This window comes from Gymnodraco acuticeps, unplaced genomic scaffold, assembly GCF_902827175.1.
Source record: "Gymnodraco acuticeps unplaced genomic scaffold, fGymAcu1.1, whole genome shotgun sequence".
Lineage (NCBI taxonomy): Eukaryota > Metazoa > Chordata > Actinopteri > Perciformes > Bathydraconidae > Gymnodraco > Gymnodraco acuticeps.
In genome coordinates, this window is record NW_022991443.1 from 970,732 (window position 1) to 991,679 (window position 20,948).

The 20,948-nt window shown below is 40.4% G+C and overlaps 1 protein-coding gene across 1 annotated transcript in view; it reads right to left on the minus strand.

The window, feature by feature from the left end:
- mtor (mechanistic target of rapamycin kinase) overlaps window positions 1–20,948 on the minus strand; it is a 127,816-nt gene that overhangs the window by 104,649 nt on the left and 2,219 nt on the right. The window contains exons 6-18 of the mRNA XM_034196335.1: window positions 20,717–20,851; window positions 19,404–19,679; window positions 18,992–19,100; window positions 18,607–18,790; window positions 18,380–18,508; window positions 16,273–16,517; window positions 15,131–15,340; window positions 14,466–14,671; window positions 13,761–13,883; window positions 13,174–13,257; window positions 11,521–11,613; window positions 11,012–11,146; window positions 7,968–8,097 (exon numbers count right to left, since the gene is read on the minus strand). Coding sequence (XP_034052226.1) covers window positions 7,968–8,097; window positions 11,012–11,146; window positions 11,521–11,613; window positions 13,174–13,257; window positions 13,761–13,883; window positions 14,466–14,671; window positions 15,131–15,340; window positions 16,273–16,517; window positions 18,380–18,508; window positions 18,607–18,790; window positions 18,992–19,100; window positions 19,404–19,679; window positions 20,717–20,851 — 2,059 coding nt within the window. The remainder of the gene's footprint in view (window positions 1–7,967; window positions 8,098–11,011; window positions 11,147–11,520; window positions 11,614–13,173; window positions 13,258–13,760; window positions 13,884–14,465; window positions 14,672–15,130; window positions 15,341–16,272; window positions 16,518–18,379; window positions 18,509–18,606; window positions 18,791–18,991; window positions 19,101–19,403; window positions 19,680–20,716; window positions 20,852–20,948) is intronic.

Genomic DNA, 20,948 nt, shown 5'->3' on the forward strand with positions numbered 1-20,948 from the left:
TGTGCCCTTAACTCTGTTTGTGTGTGTATGCAAATGAGCTGTGCAGTTCCTATGCTGTCAGTGGCCGTCTCGACCTCGCAACATCCGCGGGGATTGGACAGACGTCACCCAAGCCCTGCCCGCTTCTGCCACGTCATCCGGGGGAGGAGTATAAAGGCTGGTCACGGATACCATTCGGGAGGCTCTGTATTGTGTGACAGACGCCTCAACCCTCGCATTGTGACATTACCTTCGTTCTGTGACTTCTGAGACTGTTTAGCCGTGTGCATTTTGTGTTAGCTACACTGATTAGCAGTGTATTCAGTAGGGTTTCTGGGCGAGCACACTGATTAGCAGCGTGTCGTCGGGTTCTGTGTTAGTATAGGGTTTGTGTGTGTATATTGCTTAGATCCAGGTTGATTAGCACCTGTAGACCAGCATTCCTGTGTGTATATTGCTTAGATCCAGGTTGATTAGCACCTGTAGACCAGCATTCCTGTGTGTATATTGCTTAGATCCAGGTTGATTAGCACCTGTGGACCCGCACCAGCTGTGTTTGCCCACAGTCCCGTTTTGTTATTGTTTTGTTTCCACTTTAGAAGTGAAGTATTTCCTTTCCTTTGTATAGTACTGGGCAACTCTCTTTTAGAGACCCTGTTGTGAGATAGTGACAGATTGACCCGTTGTTGGGCCAAGCTGTTTGTGTACATCATTTACTCAGTTGCCGTTACAAATAAAACCACCGGTAACATATAGCAAATCCAATCTGGTCGTGTCGTTTCCCTTTTGTACCCCTAGCCAAGAGGGAACGTAACGCAATGAATATCGTTCTGTAATAAGAATTATTGATGTAATCTATATTTTTTGGATTAGATAAAACAAATAATTTCTATTAAATTGTATTTCTTAAATGATAAACAATTGTTTGATCAAATCTATATATATATATATATATTTTGGATTATAAATATAATTGAATACAATGAACTTCCTTCAAACAGAAACATATACTTTGTGCAAAGCCTTATAGAATAGTTTCCATTTCCTAAAGAAATATTGTTTGAGGCAATTTATTTATTTTTCATTGGCTCAAGCAATAAGAAATAGGTGTGAACCATTTTTTACATTTTAAATTGGTTGAACAAAAACCCTTTTTCCAGTGTACTTACCGCTTTTCCAAATGTGATCATACCATCACAAGTAATAGAGCTTATGTATTATATGACTTTAAATCCAACTATAACTTCATCAGCCCAAACCCTTGTGGCTATGTGGGACAGGAGGCTATGCCGTCATGCGAACATTAGTCAGGCAAATCATTGGTAGAGTTTTACTATATCACAGATTTATGGCATCCCAAACACCTCCTCTCCTCCCTTACCATCCAAATCAACACCTTCTCAGTCTCACTAAATACAGCTGACCTTAAAGCTTGACAACAATAATAGTCTGAAGGGAGAAGAGATTTGATATGTTTGGCTTGTTGCTGCTGGCTGCTTGTGAGTACTGGCACTGACCTTTATTACAGCAGGGGATAACAAATCAAATAAGGTTTTTAACTTTTCTTTTAAATACGACAGAGCCCAGTCTGCTCTGGTTGGTAAGCTGGCCGGCTATGTGGTCATTGGTCAACCACTTAGAGATGTCTCGCCCCTATACTAAGCCTATTACATACAATGTGTTGGAATGCTAGCCAATAGAAGCGCAAGTGTTACAAAGTGATGTCGTTATGTTAGGGAAGTAAACAAAGGAGTCAATGGAGGCATTTCAGGCAGGGGGGGGGGGGGGGGGGGGGGGGGGGGGGGGGGGGGGGCTAGTGTGTGGGCAAAGCTCCCTCTACAGGAAACTTTGGGATTTTAGATCATTGACATGCACACACACCTATATTACACACTACAGGGAAGGGAAAACACCTTCATATTACTGAATATATATTTGCAACCCAAACAGACTTTCCTGGAATGTTTTTTTCCTCACACCAACTCTGTCCTTTGCCTTTCTTTCAAACGGCACCACTTTTGGTGTGAACACCCAGTATTTCTCACTTTAACCCTAAAATGATATTCATGTGTTTTGCTACAATCTGTAATAAGCCACCTCCAAATCCCCTCTAAGTACCGGAGAATCTAAAGAGCCACATAAGGGTTTCAGCAGTCGTGCCAAGAATTAGAGAGCACAATTGTATGTAAATCTCTAGCACCAGTGGTGGTCTTTTTAACATTCATAATATACTTTTTCTTATTTATTTTTTAATGAGTGGTTTTATTCATGTGTTTTGTGACAGAAAATGCAAATGGGGTCAGTTTGGCCATTTATCTATACGGAGCTATTAAGTTTTACAAGGCATCTGAGAATACAGACGTCTGGAATTCAGCGTTTCACTGGCCTTCTGCAGGAGTACAGTTTCACAGTTGTCTCCCTTAAGACTCCCGAGTGTAGATAAAACATATTGGCAAAGAGCGTGCAAGCTAAAGAGGGTAGATCTGGACTTTTTATCATCCTGGCCTCAAGCAAGTCAAGATTAATGACGGTGATAGATGGTGACACACATGTGTGTCTTTACAACCAACAAACAGGCATTGGTGTAGTTAAGTAAGGCAGCAGTAAAGTAGTAATTCAGTCTTCAGGATTTGAAAAATAGTTTATAAAGCTGCAGCTGATTAAGAATGCTGCTGCTAGAGTCCAAACGAAGTAGATGCCATCACTCCATTTTGGGGTCTTCACACTAGTTTCCTGTTTGTCAAATAAGTGACTTAAAAATACATATATCCAAACTAAACATGGAGAAGCAGCGTTCAATTATTATGGTGCGTTTATCTGTAATAAACTCCAAGAAAACTGCATGTTTACTTAAATCTAGACTCAATACTTTCCACTGCCCTTTCCTGTAGTGTGTTATATAGGTCGTTGTGCATGTAAATGGTCTGCAAAGGCTACAGTTCCAAAGCTCACTCCAGAGGGAGTATTTCTCCCATTGTATTTTCTTGGCTTTCTTCCCGTTTTAAATGTAATGCTTTTAATGTTTTATGTAAAGCACTTTGAATTACCTTGTGTTGAAATATGCTATATAAATAAACGTGCCTTGCCTTCAGCTATGTAGGAAAAAAACGTTCCTAGCCATAATAAAATATTTAAAACAGCAACTTACTACGCCTCAAGTGCATCGGTTTTATGACCCTGACTTTCTTCAGTGACTTGATGTTTTTAGTCAGGTGAGGCGATGGGCCGAGCCAATGAACTCCTACCAAAGGAAATACGTGCTGTCAAATATTGCAAGTGCTCCAGACACTGAGCCTGAGAGATCTGCAGACAGATGTACAGCCTCCAGTTCCAGTCAGTCTATTTAGCAGGAGAGCAAACTGGTAAAACTATTACCCTATTGTTGTCCCAGATCACACTCTGAGACCCATGACTGGGTCAGACGAGTGGAGGCCATTTTTTTTTTCATTCCATGAATTCCTATCATCTCCAATGACGTCCTTTTTTTAAGTGATAGCCTAACCTTTTATTTTGCACCATCTTAATGTCACCATTTCCATCCATAACAAGGCACTTTTTCACCTCCTTTTCATAAGTAGCTGAATCATAATGTTTTCGGTGACACAATGTCCTTTCCGTAAAACCTTTTTTTGGGATAAATTATTTTACCATTCTTACTGGTAAGGCTCTAAATATTCCAAAACATCAGATTATAAAGTTGTTTTATTGTGGAAAGTAAAGAACAATGCAGCCGATTGACCTCTGAGAAGACTGTTAGCACTTACTGTGGTTGATAATAGGTGTTTGCTAAGAGTGAAAGCTTAAAAAATAACAGAGGGGGGGGGGGGAGTATGACATAGTTATCACGAATGTATCTTTCCATAGAGAAACAAGCAAGGGTAAGAGAATGACTAGGGTACCTTTGTTTACATACGGCTCATGCTTTTTGATCATGGTTTGTGACTATGAACGTATTGACAAAATGTGACCTGCTCAAAATCAATCTGATGTGGCACTGGCGTATTCCAATTTTTTTTTTTGATTTATGTAAAAAAAACTTGGTGTTTTGGTCATTTTGGGGTTTTGGCTGATTTTATACAAACAAAGTCTTGTCTTTCAGAATATAAAACTTTCTTTCGAGCTTACTATCATCCAAGGAAAAAAAACATCCTCATCCTGGATGCTCCTTGTTTAAAATGAGTTAGCCTCATCAATACAATGGATGAATCTCTGCGAACAATAAGCTGCTGATTGTTGAATATTACATGAGGGACAGCCTGCTAACAAGCTAACAAAGATTTCAGAATTATAGCTAATCAAGTGGTGGTTCTAATGGAGATCAAGGGGTACTATGCCCCCATAACGTGATTCCTGGATACCTCTCTGAAGGCCTTTTTCTCCAAATTGTGTCTTGGTAAGAAAGTAATTACTTTATGTTAAAGATCTTTGCCGAATATTTGGAGAACAAAAAATGGAAAGCTAAGAATCTCCTCTTTCTAACGGTGTGTGTAATTCAAAATGTGTTTTGGGGTTGAAATGACTGATTTTGATAGAGTAGGTCACAAACAGAGATAGATATTAAACAAAAATAGAATTTTTCACTTAATTAAAAAAAAAATGTAAATGGTTATTTCACAGCAACCACAATGTCTTCAAGCATAGTCATAAATGAGCAAAAACATATGAGCTATAACAACAATGATAGGCTGATGAGTCAAGAAGTTTACAAGATCGGCTATGGACAAATAGACAGAAAGATATATACACACACACCAGGGTGGGAATTTCACGACGGCCACGACAGCCATGGCCGTCGTTGCCCCGCACTTTGGCCGTGATGCCCTGTGAAAAAAAATGCAATTCACGGCCAAAGTGGCCTTGGTGCCCCTGTCAAAAGTTCCAGTGTAAACAACGCTAGTAAAGTCATATTAGTGCGCGCAGTAGGATAGTCCCGTGCCTGTGGATCAGAGCGATTGCTCTGCTGTGATTGTTCCGTCAGAAATGCCTGTAGGGGCCCGACAGCCTCCTCCTCAGCCGCGGGAGCAAGACAAGCACAGGTAAGCAAGCGGACCAAGCTGTTTTGATATGATTTAACTGAAGTATGTGGTAGTATTTGAAAGGACTTAACATTTACGTGTTTATAGAAAGTACTATTGATAGGTAATTACCATTGTATTAGCCTATTTAAAGTCGACTCGTTACATTTTGTCATGAAAACTAGCGATAGCTAGCTCGTTTGGATAGCGCTAACGTCTTCCCTTCAAGGGGTCTACATCTAGTGTTGCTTCTACAAGCTAGCAGATAGCTGTCACCTTTGAATCTAGTATTTTTCTTGCTAAGCGGTTTTGATATAATACATGACTGACTTATGTGGTTTATGGCTGAACTTAACGTATACGTTAAAGAAACACTATTGCTATTCAGCCATTTGTAAAACGACTGGTGTTGACGTTAGTGCTACACTTTTCAGTCATGTTGATTGACCAGCGTAATTTAACCAAACGGCCTTTGTGCCCTGTCATGTGGCCTTTGTGCCCTTGAAAAAAATGTGAACGGGAAGGCCAAATGGCCTTGCCCCTAAAATGACGAAATTCCAAGCCTGACACACACACATATGTGCACAGCAGGCCTGGCGGAGATAATTATTAGTCTATTAAACAGATGCCTGAAGGGATGTCTGTCTAGAGTGGTTCTCTTTAAATCAAATATCTCCACTCTGACAAATCCCACTCCAGTTGTCGTGGTTACATTTCCCTCTGAATTGGCAGGCTCTCAAGGTCTAGTTGGGCGAACATCAGACAGAAGCCAGAAATTGGATCCCGAAAAACGAAAACTCCAACAAACCTCAAAACTAAAGCCGTAGTTGCTGTTGACTTTCCAAATGCAGGGGCAAGACCTCTAAAATATTGTGTTTGTCTCGAGTGAGTAGACATAGCACTTCACTTCGCTCCATTTCTAATGAGCTGTAGATAACAAAGTGCTTTTGGCCAGACGTCGGTTTCGCGAGTCCTATTCAGAAATTCAAGTGGTTAAAGATTACATCAGTTTTAATCTAAAGTGATCATATTCTGACCAAAGAAAACCTTATGTGCATACATTCATGTTAGAACGAGCAAATGTGTGAAAATCAATCTCAAATGGTTGAGTATCTTAGTCAAGTTTTCCACATTAAACATTGTATAACTTTTATCTGTAATCTTTATCTTTGCTTGTAATGCGTCTGTGTTTATTATATCTAATCTATTATGAATCAATGTTTAGACTGATGAGGTCAATGTTTTAGGATCATTTAGTAGTAAGGGTTTGATTTGTAATGGTTCTGTATAATAGATTAACTCTCGACTTCTAGATGTGTTGGTAAGATATCATTTAAATATGGTCTTTAATGGCGCATTTCCATTGCAGGGCCTCGCACGGCTTAGTACGGTATAGTTAGGCCTTGGTAGGCCAGGCTCGCTTTATGCTGCGTTGCCATTACAGTTTAGGAACTGGGGTAGTAACTGTAGTAACGCAGTGTAGACGGAGTCGTGACGTCATCTTCAATGCGAAACACAAAACCAACATCAGCCATTAGCTGTGTTAACACTCAAGCTCACAGCTCCTCATATCTGTTCAGAAACTAGACAAAAGTTAAACAAGTACAAATTGTCTGTGTCATGGCGAATACAGTCGCTGGTTTATTTATGTCTGTATAGGCCGTTGTTGTGAGTGTGGACGGTCGGAGGATATACAACGTTAGCTTAGCCGATCTCCATTCAGAAAACACGCATTTTAAATGTTGTTTCGCCTGCCGTCTTGTCTGCAGACTTGTCAAAGCATTAATTCATGGTTTTTACTAACCGGTATCAGTATGTTGTTACTTCGGCATAATTTTGAAACGTGTATTACAATTAAATCACGGTAAAATATGTTCATTTTGTTGTAGTTGCCAGCGATTCTCTCACTAGTTTAGCATACTCAGCCCGGTTGTTGGCCCGGAAAGAACCTCAATTTTGTGGCGCATTTTTACTACAGCGTGGTTTAAGCGTGCCGTGCCCGGCCCGTTTTTGGTTGCGTTTCCACTAGGCGTAGTTCCGGCTAGCGGGTACTTTTTCACAGTTTTCTGGATCTCCAAAATCGAGGTTTGTTCCGGGCCAACAACCGGGCTGAGTATGCTAAACTAGTGAGAGAATCGCTGGCAACTTCAACAAAATGAACATATTTTATCATGATTTAATTGTAACAAGGCCTAACTATACCGTACTAAGCCGTGCGAGGCCCTGCAGTGGAAATGCGCCATTGGAGAGCCAGAACACTGTGAAAAAGTACCCGCTAGCCGGAACTACGCCTAGTGGAAACGCAACCAAAAACGGACCAGGCACGGCATGCTTAAACTGTGCTGTAGTGGAAATGCGCCATTAGTGTCTGGGCTCCTATTCAAAAGCTTCAGATAGCTTATACAGGTGTCCCATTTCATCTTTATCCATTTTGTCCCTTGATTGTACTTTTATATGTAATTGTTTTTAAATAAAATGAATTGCATTTTGTCAACACAGCAAATAAAATCCCTATGAACAGCTGATTTATCATATGTATCAAATATATAATCTCCTTACTTTTGACTCCAGTTGTGTTGCATCACTAAATCATTAAAGAGAAAGAAAATGGAGGCAGTTTAATCTTTGGCTGCCTTTTTTCACATATCACTTTTCCATTGATCTTCTAAAATGCCAACTGCAACTTCTTAAGTTTTGTGCTATTGAATTTGTTTTCTTAAAATAAGCCACCCCGTACTGCCAGATTGTGTACGTCCTGATTTGATTGGTTACATTAATGTAGAGACATGTATCATGTTGTTAATAAGTCCTAAGGTATCTGACCACCAAGTAGCAATATATAATTACAAGAGTTGAGAACTGAATACTAATGTGACAAAAATAATAATGTCAAAAAATCCTGTATTATGATCTCTGGGTGAACATTCCCAACCAACATTGTTCCAAGAAATTTGATTAGAGATAGTGTCTTACCTGAATCCTGACTGGACTTGGACTCAGAGAGGCTGACGGCAGAGGCGTCTCGTGATTGGTCGATCATGCCGATGTTCACCTTGTGCTTGTAAGGGTCCAGAGCTCCGAGAAGACCCAGTACACGGATAGCCTGTCGGACACAAAGACAATAAGTATTTCTTTCAAAACAAGAGTAAGAGTTCAATTAAGTCCTTGTAGCTCTGGAGCTCTGTTGAAGTAGCATTTTAAGCCACTCATTGGCAAAGTGGGTATCAGATGGAACAAAGAAAATGTGGTTTAGGAAGCCTCCATGGATGTTCTTGAATGATGGACAATTATTTAGAAAGTATCAAAATCAAAGCAGAAGAAGAAGAGATAATAATTTGTCTATTCCAAAAATTGTTTATTTTTGCTTAATCCTGGTGTCTACATGGCACCATTTGTATGTTACAAGGTTTTTGTCCCCATGCAATCTGAAGTAAATGCTGTCAACTGTAGAGTAGGCAGCAGGTAGTATTTGATATTCAAACTCGATTTTGGGTGGGGTATTTCTTTAAGGAAATATGAAAACATACAAAAGTACTCAAATTAGTTTGAAGTAACCATCTTTTTAGTAAAAAACACTCAATGTAAATGCTTGGCTTATGAAAAATGGTTGCCTTGAAATCGAAAGGTTCCTGGTTCCATTACCAGCTCCTCAAAAGAGAAACCATGTGTCTTTGAGCAAGACTTCTCCTGTGACGCAGCACTTATGAAGGTAGATATGGTGCAAAATGCGAGAGCGTGTAAAACCTGATGTGAGCACTTGCAGAAAAAAAAACTGAGCTTGTGTGCATACATTTACACTTGTATAAAATATCCACGTAGCTGTGAACCAAATTTGAAGTCACAGAAGTTTTGTAGCTTGAAGAAAAAAAATGAACTTAGTGATGAAATGTTCACTTGTAGAAAAATATATTTTCCATTACAACTGCAACTTGGTTATTACGACCTCTCAAATCAGTCATTACATCTTCACGAATCTGCTCTGTGGCAGGATAAATCGACGAATCTGCAGCCTTGACTTTTGCTACACTTCTTGCGATGAATGTGTCGCTAAAGTAGTTTTCACCTGTAGATGTGGGGGGAGGAACATGGGGAGGAACATGGGGAGGAAGGGGGGTTGGAGCGAAGGGGCGGAGCTATCAGAACGAGGAGGCGCAAGCTCGGTCAGTCACACAGCCATGTCAGGTCGAACCTGCATGTTGCCCCTTTCACACCAACGCGGTTCCAGGGCCGGTTCGGAGCTTGTGCCTGATAAGCACCGGTTTTTCCTGCTCACGCCGCAGCGGAGACGGCTCTTTTCCCCGAAAACCGGTTCTTACCAAGCTCCAAAAAAGTGTCTAGGCAAGAACCGCTGACGTCACGCTTACGTCGGAGGGGGCGAGATTAACAAAAAAACACATTTCATAAAGTCAGGCAACACTAACCAGTAACCAGGCTTCGTGTGATTCTGTTTATTTGACCCTCCATTCGCTGTTATTGATCATTGTGGAGGGGACAGACGTTTTGTTTTGTATTATAGCAGCTATCAGATGCAATCAATACATGGGCTGCACAGGTTGTCATGTCCGACTATCACAAGTAGAATCATAATGAAAATTACGCCGGTAAAATGTGCCTGTAGAAAACGGTTTATGCCACAAGTTAGCCTAGTCAATATAGTCAGTTTAGCTTTGGTTGCTATGCTAACATCACCCATTTTATACCAGAGAAACTTTCATAACAGCGTTGTGATGCCAAACAGCGTCAATTCAGACTGACCCACATTCACTTATGGGGAATTGGGGATATTTATCAGCTGCTTGTGTGACAGTCAGACAGTGAATAGGCCTACTTTACAGTGGCCGCTGCTGTGAGTTAACGGGAGAATAAACTCCAGTGGACGAGCAGCACTGCAGCGGTCGGTAAATGCCGCTGTAACACATTAATAAACAATGAACCACGGCACTCAGGAGAAAAGTACAAGGTTGGAGAAGTAGTTATTTAATTTAATCTGGCTTCGTATGATTAAAAGGATCATCGACCCGAAGTAGTCCCCCATTGTTGTTGTTGTTGTTGTTGATGTTGTTGTGAGCGAAGAACGGAGCTAGAACGGGAGCTGCGTTGGTGTGAAAGGGGCAACAGTAGTCACTTGTGTGTGACTGACCCGAGCTTGCGCCTAATCGTTCTGATAGCTCCGCCCCTTCGCTCCAACCCCCCTCAAAAGTCAAGGCCGCAGATTCGTAGATTTATACTGCCACAGAGCAGATTCGTGAAGTTGTAATGACTGATTTGAGAGGTTGTAATAACCAAGTTGCAGTTGTAAAGTGAACATTTCATCACAGTTCATTTTTTTTCTACAAGCTACAAAACTTTTTATTTTCTTCTGTGACTACAAATTTGGTTCGCAGTTACGTGGATATTTTATACAAGTGTAAATGTATGCACACAAGCTCAGATTTTTTTTTCTGCAAGTGCTCACATCAGGTTTTACACGCTCTCGCATTTTGCACCATATCTACCTTCATAGCACTTGGCCATCAGCTTGAGAATGTGTGTGTTTATGGATGAATGTTGGCACGTGTTTTGTAAAGAGCTTTCAGTGGTCAGTAGAGGAACAGCGCTACATGAATGCAGTCCATTTACTTTCTGTAGAAAAGTATAGTCAACCTCAGATTTCAGGTGTATTAGTGGATGCAAGAGTGACAGTTGCCAGAGTCAATATCCACATGCCACAAACCATACACAGCGACAATGGACTCTGTGAGACATACGTAATGTAATAGGCGAGGGACGGAACTCCGGCGATTATCACTTACGTCACAGCTCGAGACTTTGGGAAAAAGTTCCATACGACTATGGAAAATGTGCCTCGTACTGAACGTAATCTTGTGATTATAATTGACCAGTCAAAGTCAATACATATAAACAGACTTTCATTTGTTTAGTGTATGTTGACAGGTTAGGGTTTCTGGCATGGGTATGAGTCAGAGTTGGGTTCACGTTGCTACTGAGAAAACCTCGGGGAAATGAAAGGTGCATACCTCTCTCCTGATGCCCTGGTTTTGTTCCGTCTTGAGGAAGTTGAGCAGCACCTCCAGAAGGGAGGGGTACTTGCGGTAGGGCTCCACCACGTAACCTGTGCTAGCCACCTGCTGGCCCAGAGTCCACAGCGCCACCTGGTGGAAAGTCAGAGGCAGAATCCACTGAGTGAGAAGCATGAAGCATAATGTTTGGGATGCATTATCTAGGCATTGTAAATGAACATATCCAACAAACAACGTTTTTTTATATAGATATTCTTATATTGTCCTTATTATGTGTTGACTGCCATCAATCCAATCGACTCCTTGCGTTACCTCCTGGCATACAACACTGTTCAAACAGGAAATACCAGAAGCACAATTCACTCAAAAATTGACTTTAAATGTTTCCAGAAATGCCGGTTATGTTTACTGAAGTAGACGTGTATTTACTGTAAAAATCACTAAATATTTTAAATGTATAAAATACATTTTATATTTCAGATGAAGCAGACACTTTTTTGGCATACCTGTCGCTTGGCCAATGAGGAGGAGTCCTGCAGCATGTCCATGATGATTGGAAAAAGCTCGTCCATCCACTTCCTCATCTCCAGACCGCTCACCTGACATGATAGGCAGAGCAATCAAAACCCTGGAAATATCATACTATACTGTCCTTTTGATTTTAGAAAAAAAGGGATTAAATAATGACTTTTACATTAAAGAGGCAGATTAGATCTGACCATATTAAATGATAGTCCGTCTGTAGAATTTTGATGTAAAAAAATACATTTATTGTTAGATTTTAAGGATAGGCTTAGGCGTGGGGTATTTTATTCAATATTGTTATAGGAACAATAGATATCATCTTAGATTTGGGATATAATAAATGTGTTTTCAAGGTTTTAAAGGGTGCATTGTAGTAAATTATGTCATTTTCTGAATTTGCCAGATGTCATGTCGTATCGGTTACCTTAACACACTCAATAAATCCATATGACTAATGATTATTTATCAGAATTCTCATTGTGTAAACATTTTCATCAATGTTCAAATGCCCCGATATTGCTGTAGAGTGGTGCAGTGATCATGTATTTTGTAGGCCGCCGTGAAAGTTAGCATCACGAGGGCTTCCTTGACAATATTTTGGGACTTTGCGGAAAATCTGATCTGTGGCAAACACATGTTTATGATATTTACACATGTTGTTAAGCGGGATGAATCTTCACGTTACCATCACTTGTCAGAATAGTTGAAGCGTTAAGCAAGAAGTAAAAAACGTGATGCTATTAAATAATTAGCTCATGATTACATGACATTACGACACCACCGCTAAACTATAGGCGGTTACCATGGTGGTTACTGATCGTTATGAAGAGTCATTTAGCCACTTTTAGCCATATTTAAGACACATAAATCTTTAAACGTTCACCAGTGGGATATTTCATTATGTATTTTAAGTAATGGAACAAAACTTGATAGTCTTGTAAGCTTGTGTTTACCACAGACCTAATTTCAGGCATCAAACCAAAACTCGAGAGGCGGTAAGATGCTAAAATGCTAACTCAGTTCTGGGATTAATATTAGTTCCTACACTATACTCTATTCGGTAAAAAATATTGTGATATATGTTTTTCTGTTTGGATTCAGCAAGTATTCAGCCCTAGGAAAACTTCAGTATTTTTGTGTTCATCTATCACAGCTTTAATTTGGGTCGGATTTGTTGTGTTGCTTTATTGCAAATGTTACACATAGTGAATTCAAACTCTCTCTTCTCTTTTTTTTGTGTTACCGTATACCCTACGTTCTCTGGCGTCTTCCTGTGCTGTCCCTGAACTGAGTCAACTGTGAACACTTGGTCTACCTGAGCTTCTCCTGCACTCTGTCTGAACTGAAGAGTAACCTGCTCATAACTGTGCCTTCCTGACTCCTTAGAAGGGTCCATTGCATCACCTGGAGGAGGGTGGAGCAAGGCACACACTCATAGGCAGGACTCTACCCTGAACTAATCACCTCAGAAAAAAGACTTGCATAGAAACTGTTGCAGTGAGAAACTCCAAACATGTAAAATGTGCACAGGGAAAAGACTTCTGCTTGAATGTATTGAGGTCTCAAACATCAACAGCTACAGAATCAATGACACACTGGCTACTGTTTAAACTTCACGACATTGAGACACTTACCTGGGCCAACTCGCCGATGGTCGCAAGGACACTGATGACCACTCCAGGGTTGGGGTCCGGGTCTTTCAGCTTGAGAATGAGAGCCTGCAAAAAGGGAAAGGTAACATGGATCATTTTGACCATTGAACCCCAGAGCTATACACAATTTAACTATTCAGAATTATTTTTTGAAAGAGCTTCAAGAATTGAGATTCTAATGGATTTAAGGGAGTCCTGCATATCGTTTTGCAGTAAGATCCTATAACATGGTGTTTTTAATGATAGATTCTTATTTCTTGTCATAAGGGTTAACATCTTAAAAATATTCCCAAAAGTACTCCGCTCAATTGATGGTCAGTTTTTCAAAAGATCAGTACCAGAAATATCCAGTTATTTATTCCATGAATTCTTCTTCCTTTTTTCGAAAACAAAAATGCAACATATCCACTGACAGTTTGTTCTGAGATTTTGAGGGGTTAACAGACCTTGATTTATAAAATCTAATTGTATTTGTTCAGATAAGTCTACATATGTTCCTCTGATGCAACAGTCTGGTTTACATTGATACACTCATACACCTTTACAATAGAGAACCTGCAGACTTGTACCTTGAGGATGGGCTCCATATACGGTCGTATGAGGCGGGGGGCGTTGGAGACTAGATGACCGAGCATACGAGCGCTCTGCTCTTTGTTCCTGCCGACACCACTGTGCTCCAACTCCGTTAAAATCTGCAAGACAATTCACAACAGAGACAAGTATAGAGTCTTTATCTCTGGACGGCATCTTAAAAGGTGCATAGTGTACACAATAAATGCATATTGTAAATGTTGGTGTCATGGGAGCGGGTCTTAAGTAAGAAATCTTCACTTTGGTTTTATGGAGCAATACTTTTGATGTTTAAGCAGTGTATAATACAAAAGCCTTCGCTGCCATCTAGAGGTTTAATACTGAAACATCAGCCAACAAGTGACCTTTCCAAACAGTACCAACATATAATAACTAATGTGCATGAAGGTAAAATTATAAATGTTTTTAATTATTACTAACATCCCTTTCTTGTAATTAACCAGCTCTTCATATGAAGGACACATTAATGCTTTCTTTTTAAAGTAAAAAAAATATATATATATATTAAGAAAATAAAACAATATAAAAATAACAATATATAGTATAAATACTATTGGGGTACGTTTTTTTTCAACAGGTTAGCACAAAACTCCTGCTTCAGAAATAAATAAAACAATATTAAACAACCGACACAATTAACCTTTACAGTACTCACAGTGTGCCATCTGTTGGGTCTCTCTTACCTGGATGAGCATCTTGCGCAGGAAGGGCATGACGAAAGCGGGGTTCATGCTGCTGAGGCGTCCGATGGTGCAGATGGCCAGCTCTCTGATCTCAAACACCTCATCGTTCAGCGCAACGAACAGAGCCTGCAGGTTCTCCGCCTGGGCCAAGTGAGCGTCAAAACGCTCATCGAGGGAGGCAAGCACACAATATCGAATGTCTGGATCTTTGGAGAACACAGAGGGAAGAAGGAAAATAAATATTCTGACTTCACCATTCTTATTACCATTATATGCAACATGTCTTATAACTAAGTGCCTTTTTTTGCAAGAGTATGATAGATCAAAAATACATTTCAAAATGAAACAATGCTCAATAAAGTATGGTATTTCTTCCCTTTCCCTCCAATTTTAACAAAACACTTTATTTATTCCAGTGGGAAATTGTGTTTTCTGACACCAGATTCAAATGAAAAAATAAATACAAAAATAAAATTTGATAAGATATTTTTATAACATAATAAGTAAAATAAGAAAGTGCAATCAAATATACATTTAAATAAAATTAGTAAAATAAAAAAAAATAGTATGGTTATATAAACAAAAAAATATATATAATTAAAATATTTGTATTGACATTTAAGTAAATTATCATTACATGTTTTGATTAGATTTTTATGGTTTACCTGGGTCGGTGATGCCAACAACTAGCAGCTTGCTGAGCACATCTGCCACCACCTGCACGGCGGTCTGGCTGACAACATGGCCGCTGATCAGGTGGATGGAGGGGGTGAGGAGGCGGGAGCAGGTCCGAGCTGCCTCCATTCGGATTTCCTTGTGTTCGCTGTTCAGGAAATGATCGGCACAGTGACGCACAAACTGGGTGAGGGAGTGTCCTGGGGAAAGAACAAAAAAAGGCTTATCCCTGAACTGGTAGATGTGGCATGCAACTACATTTTAGACTTACATTTATTTAGTGCAGCAATGCAGATAATTATAGAGACTATTTTAGGTATTTTTGCCATTTTAAATGCATGTAAAAAAGTATCCATTACAATAGAGTGGAGCAGTGATATAAGTTAGCAGTGCAAGTGCTCCCTCGATAAAAGACAATGGGATTTTTCCTTTGGATTTTGAAATATTCAGGAAAATAAGCTCTGTTGCAAACCAAATGTATGTTACTTACAGGTTTGTTAAGCAAGATCATCTCAAAATATTAACACCACTTTTATAATAGGGACATTTTAACACAGTTGGCAGAAATAAAAAGCTAATGTTAGGCTACAAACAAACGATATCACGGTTGCATGACTACGTCAGCACCGCTAAGCTAAAGGCAGCTAATGTTCAGCTTGATGGCGTTTAGTAGCCTCATCTAGTGACCAGTTTTTTTTTATTATCAATCCCACCTCACCGTCTACTACAGGTTATCAACTCAAAGACTGAGCAGTTATTGTTTCTCTGCAGTTTGCTGCATGATTAAGTGTTATGTCTCGAGCCCTAATTCCAGACAAAAACCACTCAAGCCATTTCCGCAGATCACTTACTTTCTTACAGACTGTGTGTTCAATTTAAAAACACTTGTCCAACTTCACTGAATGTGTAGAGAGCAGCAACTCAAGGTATTTCTTTCCATGCTTCGTTATTTTAGGGCTTTAATGCTCCCATTTAAAATCATTTTTTATCAGCTGACAGAACCCAGTTTAAGATCAATGGAGTTTGGTGCTTAAGAACAGAACTTAGGCTCTGCACTTGTTTTTCAATCTGTGGAGTTTCCCTTCCCTGAGAAATAAAAATAGAATCTGCGGAGTCCTTTAGAGGTTCTTGCCTTCAAACTCAAAGCTTCCCAGTGTGCGCAGGGCCAGGGTGATGCTGCCTACATCGCTGGCCTCTGGGATGTTGGTGAGGCTAGGAGAGGCCAGCTGGTGAGCCAGGCCTTTGGGCATGCCGGGGTGACGCAGAGGTTTGTGCATCAGCACCAGGGAGAGCATCTTCAGCAGGCCGTCCTGGATGTCCTTCTTCAGCTGCGGGATCTGACGGCTTAGGTCGTACAGCACTGCCGTCAGCGCAGGACTACACGAATAGGAAAGAAATGGACCAAAAAAACAATCGTTGTCATCTTTCGCATAAGACGAAGACGTGTGTTGTGTATCAAAACATGTAACTTAAAACCTATCCATAGAAGTCAAACTCTGGATAAAAATAAATCCAGTACAAAATCCAATCCAGGCTATTTACTGGAATCATTCCCCATAGTAGTGAAACCCAGTGGTGTAATGTAACTTAAGTGCATTTACTCTATAACTACTATAATGTTAGTATAATAATGAGATAATTGTACTTTGCTTGAGTATTTTCCAATGACTTCTACTTTACTACATCTCAGAGAACTATATTGTACTATTTTACCGCACTATATTTATTTGAAGTTTATTTTCACATAAATGACCTGATACACCTGGATGATATATTTATATTAGGGCCGGGACTCGATAAAAAAAATTAATCTAATTAATTAGAGGCTTTGTAATTAATTAATCGAAATTAATCGCATTTTTAATCACATATAAATATTTGACCTGAGAACAGTGAGAAGCAATTTTTTTCACATGGATTTTAGTATACCATTAGCCGCATTCACACCGCAGTACTTTTCCCACAAAGGTTCATGAGAATTTAGTTCATGAGAACTCTTTGAACCTGGGGGAGGATTAGGCAAATGAAGCCGCTGACGTCACTTCTTCTTCTTCTGCTTTGGGTTTACTGGCAGGCCGCAAACCACTTCACGGCGTATACTGCCGCCCAAAGTCCCCGGCCGGAAGTCCCCGGAGTTGGGGACTGGCTTCAGTAGAAGCTGCTGGGACTCCCAGCAGCCTTCCGAGTAAATCGCCAGAACGCCGACACCTCCTCATCTCCACCGCTCCCATGTTTTATTTTGTGTTGCCATAAATTAGTCTCTCTGCGTTTCTGCGCTGGGATAATGCTAATGCTAATAATGCTAATGCGAGGATAATAAAATGGCGGCTTCACAAAACTTTTTGGGAGTTTTACGGGGCGTGGTTTGCAATCCGCCCAGCCAATCAGAAATATAGCTCTTTTCTCACAAGAGAGCCGTACGAAAGTCCCTGCTCTCTAGCAGCTCTCTGCTCTCTAGCAGGGACTTTCGTGGGGGTAAAAAGGTTCTCATGAACTAATTTTAGTACCGGCTCTTTTTGATATGAACGCGATAAAAGAGGATAACGTCCACGCTAGCTTCCACGCTAGCTGCTATATGTTTTTGCATTGAGGTGATACTTGAGGCTTGATGTGCTGCGGTGATATGCGAATTCCTTTTTGCATAATTTGCACACAACCGTGCTCTTATCGACGCTTCCATCCGTCCGTTTTTTAAAACAACATTTCCCACTGTTGTTCACTGTGGTTTGTTGTTGTCTGAAGTCATGAACGTTAGTTGGTGCTCCAGTACAATCGGTACGCCTGAAACTCATCCAGTGAGAAACGTTCCGCGGTGCAAAAATAAGTGCGATTAAAATGCGTTAATTTTTTTAACGCGTTAATTTTTGTGTAATTAATTAATCTTAATTAACGCGTTAAAGTCCCGGCCCTAATTTATATATATATATATATATATAAATATATGAATCATCTACTCAGAATTCAAACATTTGCTCCACATTGACAAATTACATAATTTATCATTAAAAAGAGACTAATGTAATATATTCTATAATAATACCACTTTTAAAAGAGCGATTCTGCATAATGCTACTTTTTTTAAATGTTGCCATTAATACTTCCCTAAGTTTACTAAAGAAACATTTTGAACTTGGGTTTTTAACATTTAAAGGAGTATTTTGAGACTGTGGTATTACTACTTTAACTCAAGTGAAGGATCTGACTACTTTCCCACCACTGGTGAAGTCATTCTGTCCTACCTGAGGCCCACAGCCAGCATGGGCTCCAGCAGCTCCTTGATGTCTGGTTGGATGCTGGGACCCATGGCTCTGGACAGCATGCTGATACAAGTGAACACTGTGGCGTCCACCTGCATGGTCTTCTGTCTCCTGCAGACAAGAAAGACAGTGAAAGTTAAAAAAAAGTGTACATAGTTTAGGTTATCGAGAGACTAGAAATAACCAACGTCCTGTATTTAATTACTGACTTGTGTGCAAAGTCCTTAAGTGGCAGGGCAGCCTTGATAATCTCGAGGATCTTGGGGAGGTACGGCTGGATTTCTGTTCTGACGGCCACCACCAGCAGCCCCAGAGCCTGGAAAGCTGCCGTCCTCTCCTTCTCCTTCTTCAGACAGCCCAGCAGGTAGCTCATAGTGTCCGACAGGTACTGGTCTGCACAGGGGATGGAAGAAACACAAAGGGAAATGGTTAGACACAGAGTTGGACAGGAAGTAACACATAAATCACCTGACTAGGAGTAAGTCATTTATTGTCCATACCTAACAAAAAGCCTAGTGGCCACAATGCTGAGACAAAATACATGGCTGTATGTCACAATTATAAAAGATAGCTTTTTGCACAAACTATTCCAACCTGTGAAGGTATTAGGCTGGAAGGCAGCCAGGCGTGGCAGCAGGTTGAGGATGCTCATCTGGATCAGAGGATTTTTACTGGTCCTGTATTTCAGCACCCAGCGACACACCTGGATCAGGTACATAATAAAAACGTAAGTTAACTCTAATTCATCTTGGGCTTAAAACAGCACTGGCATTGTGTTTTTGACACATACATCTGTGTGAGAGCCTGCTTCAATGGTCTGTGAGCTAAGTAGCAGTATTATTCATTTAAATGATGTAAGTTTCAACTTTTTGACTGTCAAAAATGATACATCTAACACAATTAGTTTTCTATCACAAATCTATTGGTAAACAGAAGAAGTGTCAGCAATTACCAAAAAACTACTTTTGCATTCAGTGAAAATCGAGACCTCTTCTGTTAACCCTACCTGGTCGAAGCGCTCCTCCATCAGCTCTCGGCAGTAGCGACTCTCCACCAGCGAGGTCTTGGCGGGGGCCGGCGTGGCTCCGAAGCTGAGGAAGCCCTGCGGCGAGCTGTATCCCAGCAGGCCTAGCAGCGCGTTGGACTGCTGCGGCTGCACCGACTGGAAGCTGGTAAAGGGGGTGATATGTCGGGGCTTGGTTCCAAACCCCATCATCTCCTTGCAGTACTTGTCATGGACCAGCTGCTGCTGCGTTATCTCCTCCATCTCCTCGCGCATGCGCTGTCATACAGACGAGAGAGTGAGAAGAATGTTTAGCTCGAGGATGTTACAGACCCAATTCCAAACCCACTTACACTTTGTTTGCGAGTTATGTGGACGGTACACCAAATGAAGTCATGTGAAAAGCCAAATAGTGTGGAATATGTATGTTTGCATGTTATTTGCATGTTTTTCTTGATGTATACCTTTTTATTTTCTGTAATACTCTGATGTGTTTTAAGGGGGAGTATGCAAAAATTGTTCAGGTACTAAAGATGAAAAAAAGCCTCCTCGCTAGTGCATTTACAGCAATGTTCATTTATGGGCACTTTCCAGGTTAAAAAAACGGATAGAATAAAATATATGAAATAAATAAACACCCAGACAGCAAGTCTGCATCGATCCTGACTTATCCAGCTGCCTTACCTGACCTGACCATGTGCAACGATGTTTGTGTAATATCAACTGTGGCATGTCAAACTATGGCAGGTAAGAAAGAGGTCTTCCAATTAGAGGGTTCCAGTCCTTGTAGTTAGCTTGGTGTCTTTGAGAAAGATACTTAAACCCAAATGTGTATGCAGGTCGCTTTGGATCAAAGCAATAGCCAGATAACATGTAATGACACCCAGTCTTCAAATAGTTCCATGCAAACAATAACTAGTAAACAGGCAAAATTATATAGAAATCTAAAATTGTTGTACAGATGTTAATAACTTAAAAGTTACGATGTTTTTATTTTTACTTAGGAACTGTAAATATTTTTACATTTTGAATATTTACAGGAACTGTTGCAAAAATGTAGCAGATCATTAATATCAGGTTTAAAAAGAAGGTGGTTTCGAGAACAAATAAATACCTATTTTTTCTTCTTTTTTTTTTATCAAGATATTCTGGAACGAAACTATGGTTACAAAACAGTTCCTGTTTCTGTCAGATGGAGGGGAGTTGGTCTCTAAGCTTGCTGCTGTATCTACACCCTCTACCTTAAAGAAGGAGCCTCATTCAGCAGAGAGTGAGACCACTGACAGATGTGTTTCCACGAGGAGCTCAGCCCTCACCTCTCCCTCCATGCTGCTGATGCGAACCAGCTCGTTCAGGATCAGAAGAGCACCGTGGACCCTGTCATCGCGATTCATCCCTTTCTCTTTGGCCAACGTCTCGTCGAAGCCTTTCTCTGCCTCGTCGAATGTTTGCTGTTGCAGAAAAGACAAACACTCATCAAGCCCACCACAATGACACAAGTGTTACCCCTGGCAAATACATGCAGCCTGTTGTGGCGAAATTGCCACT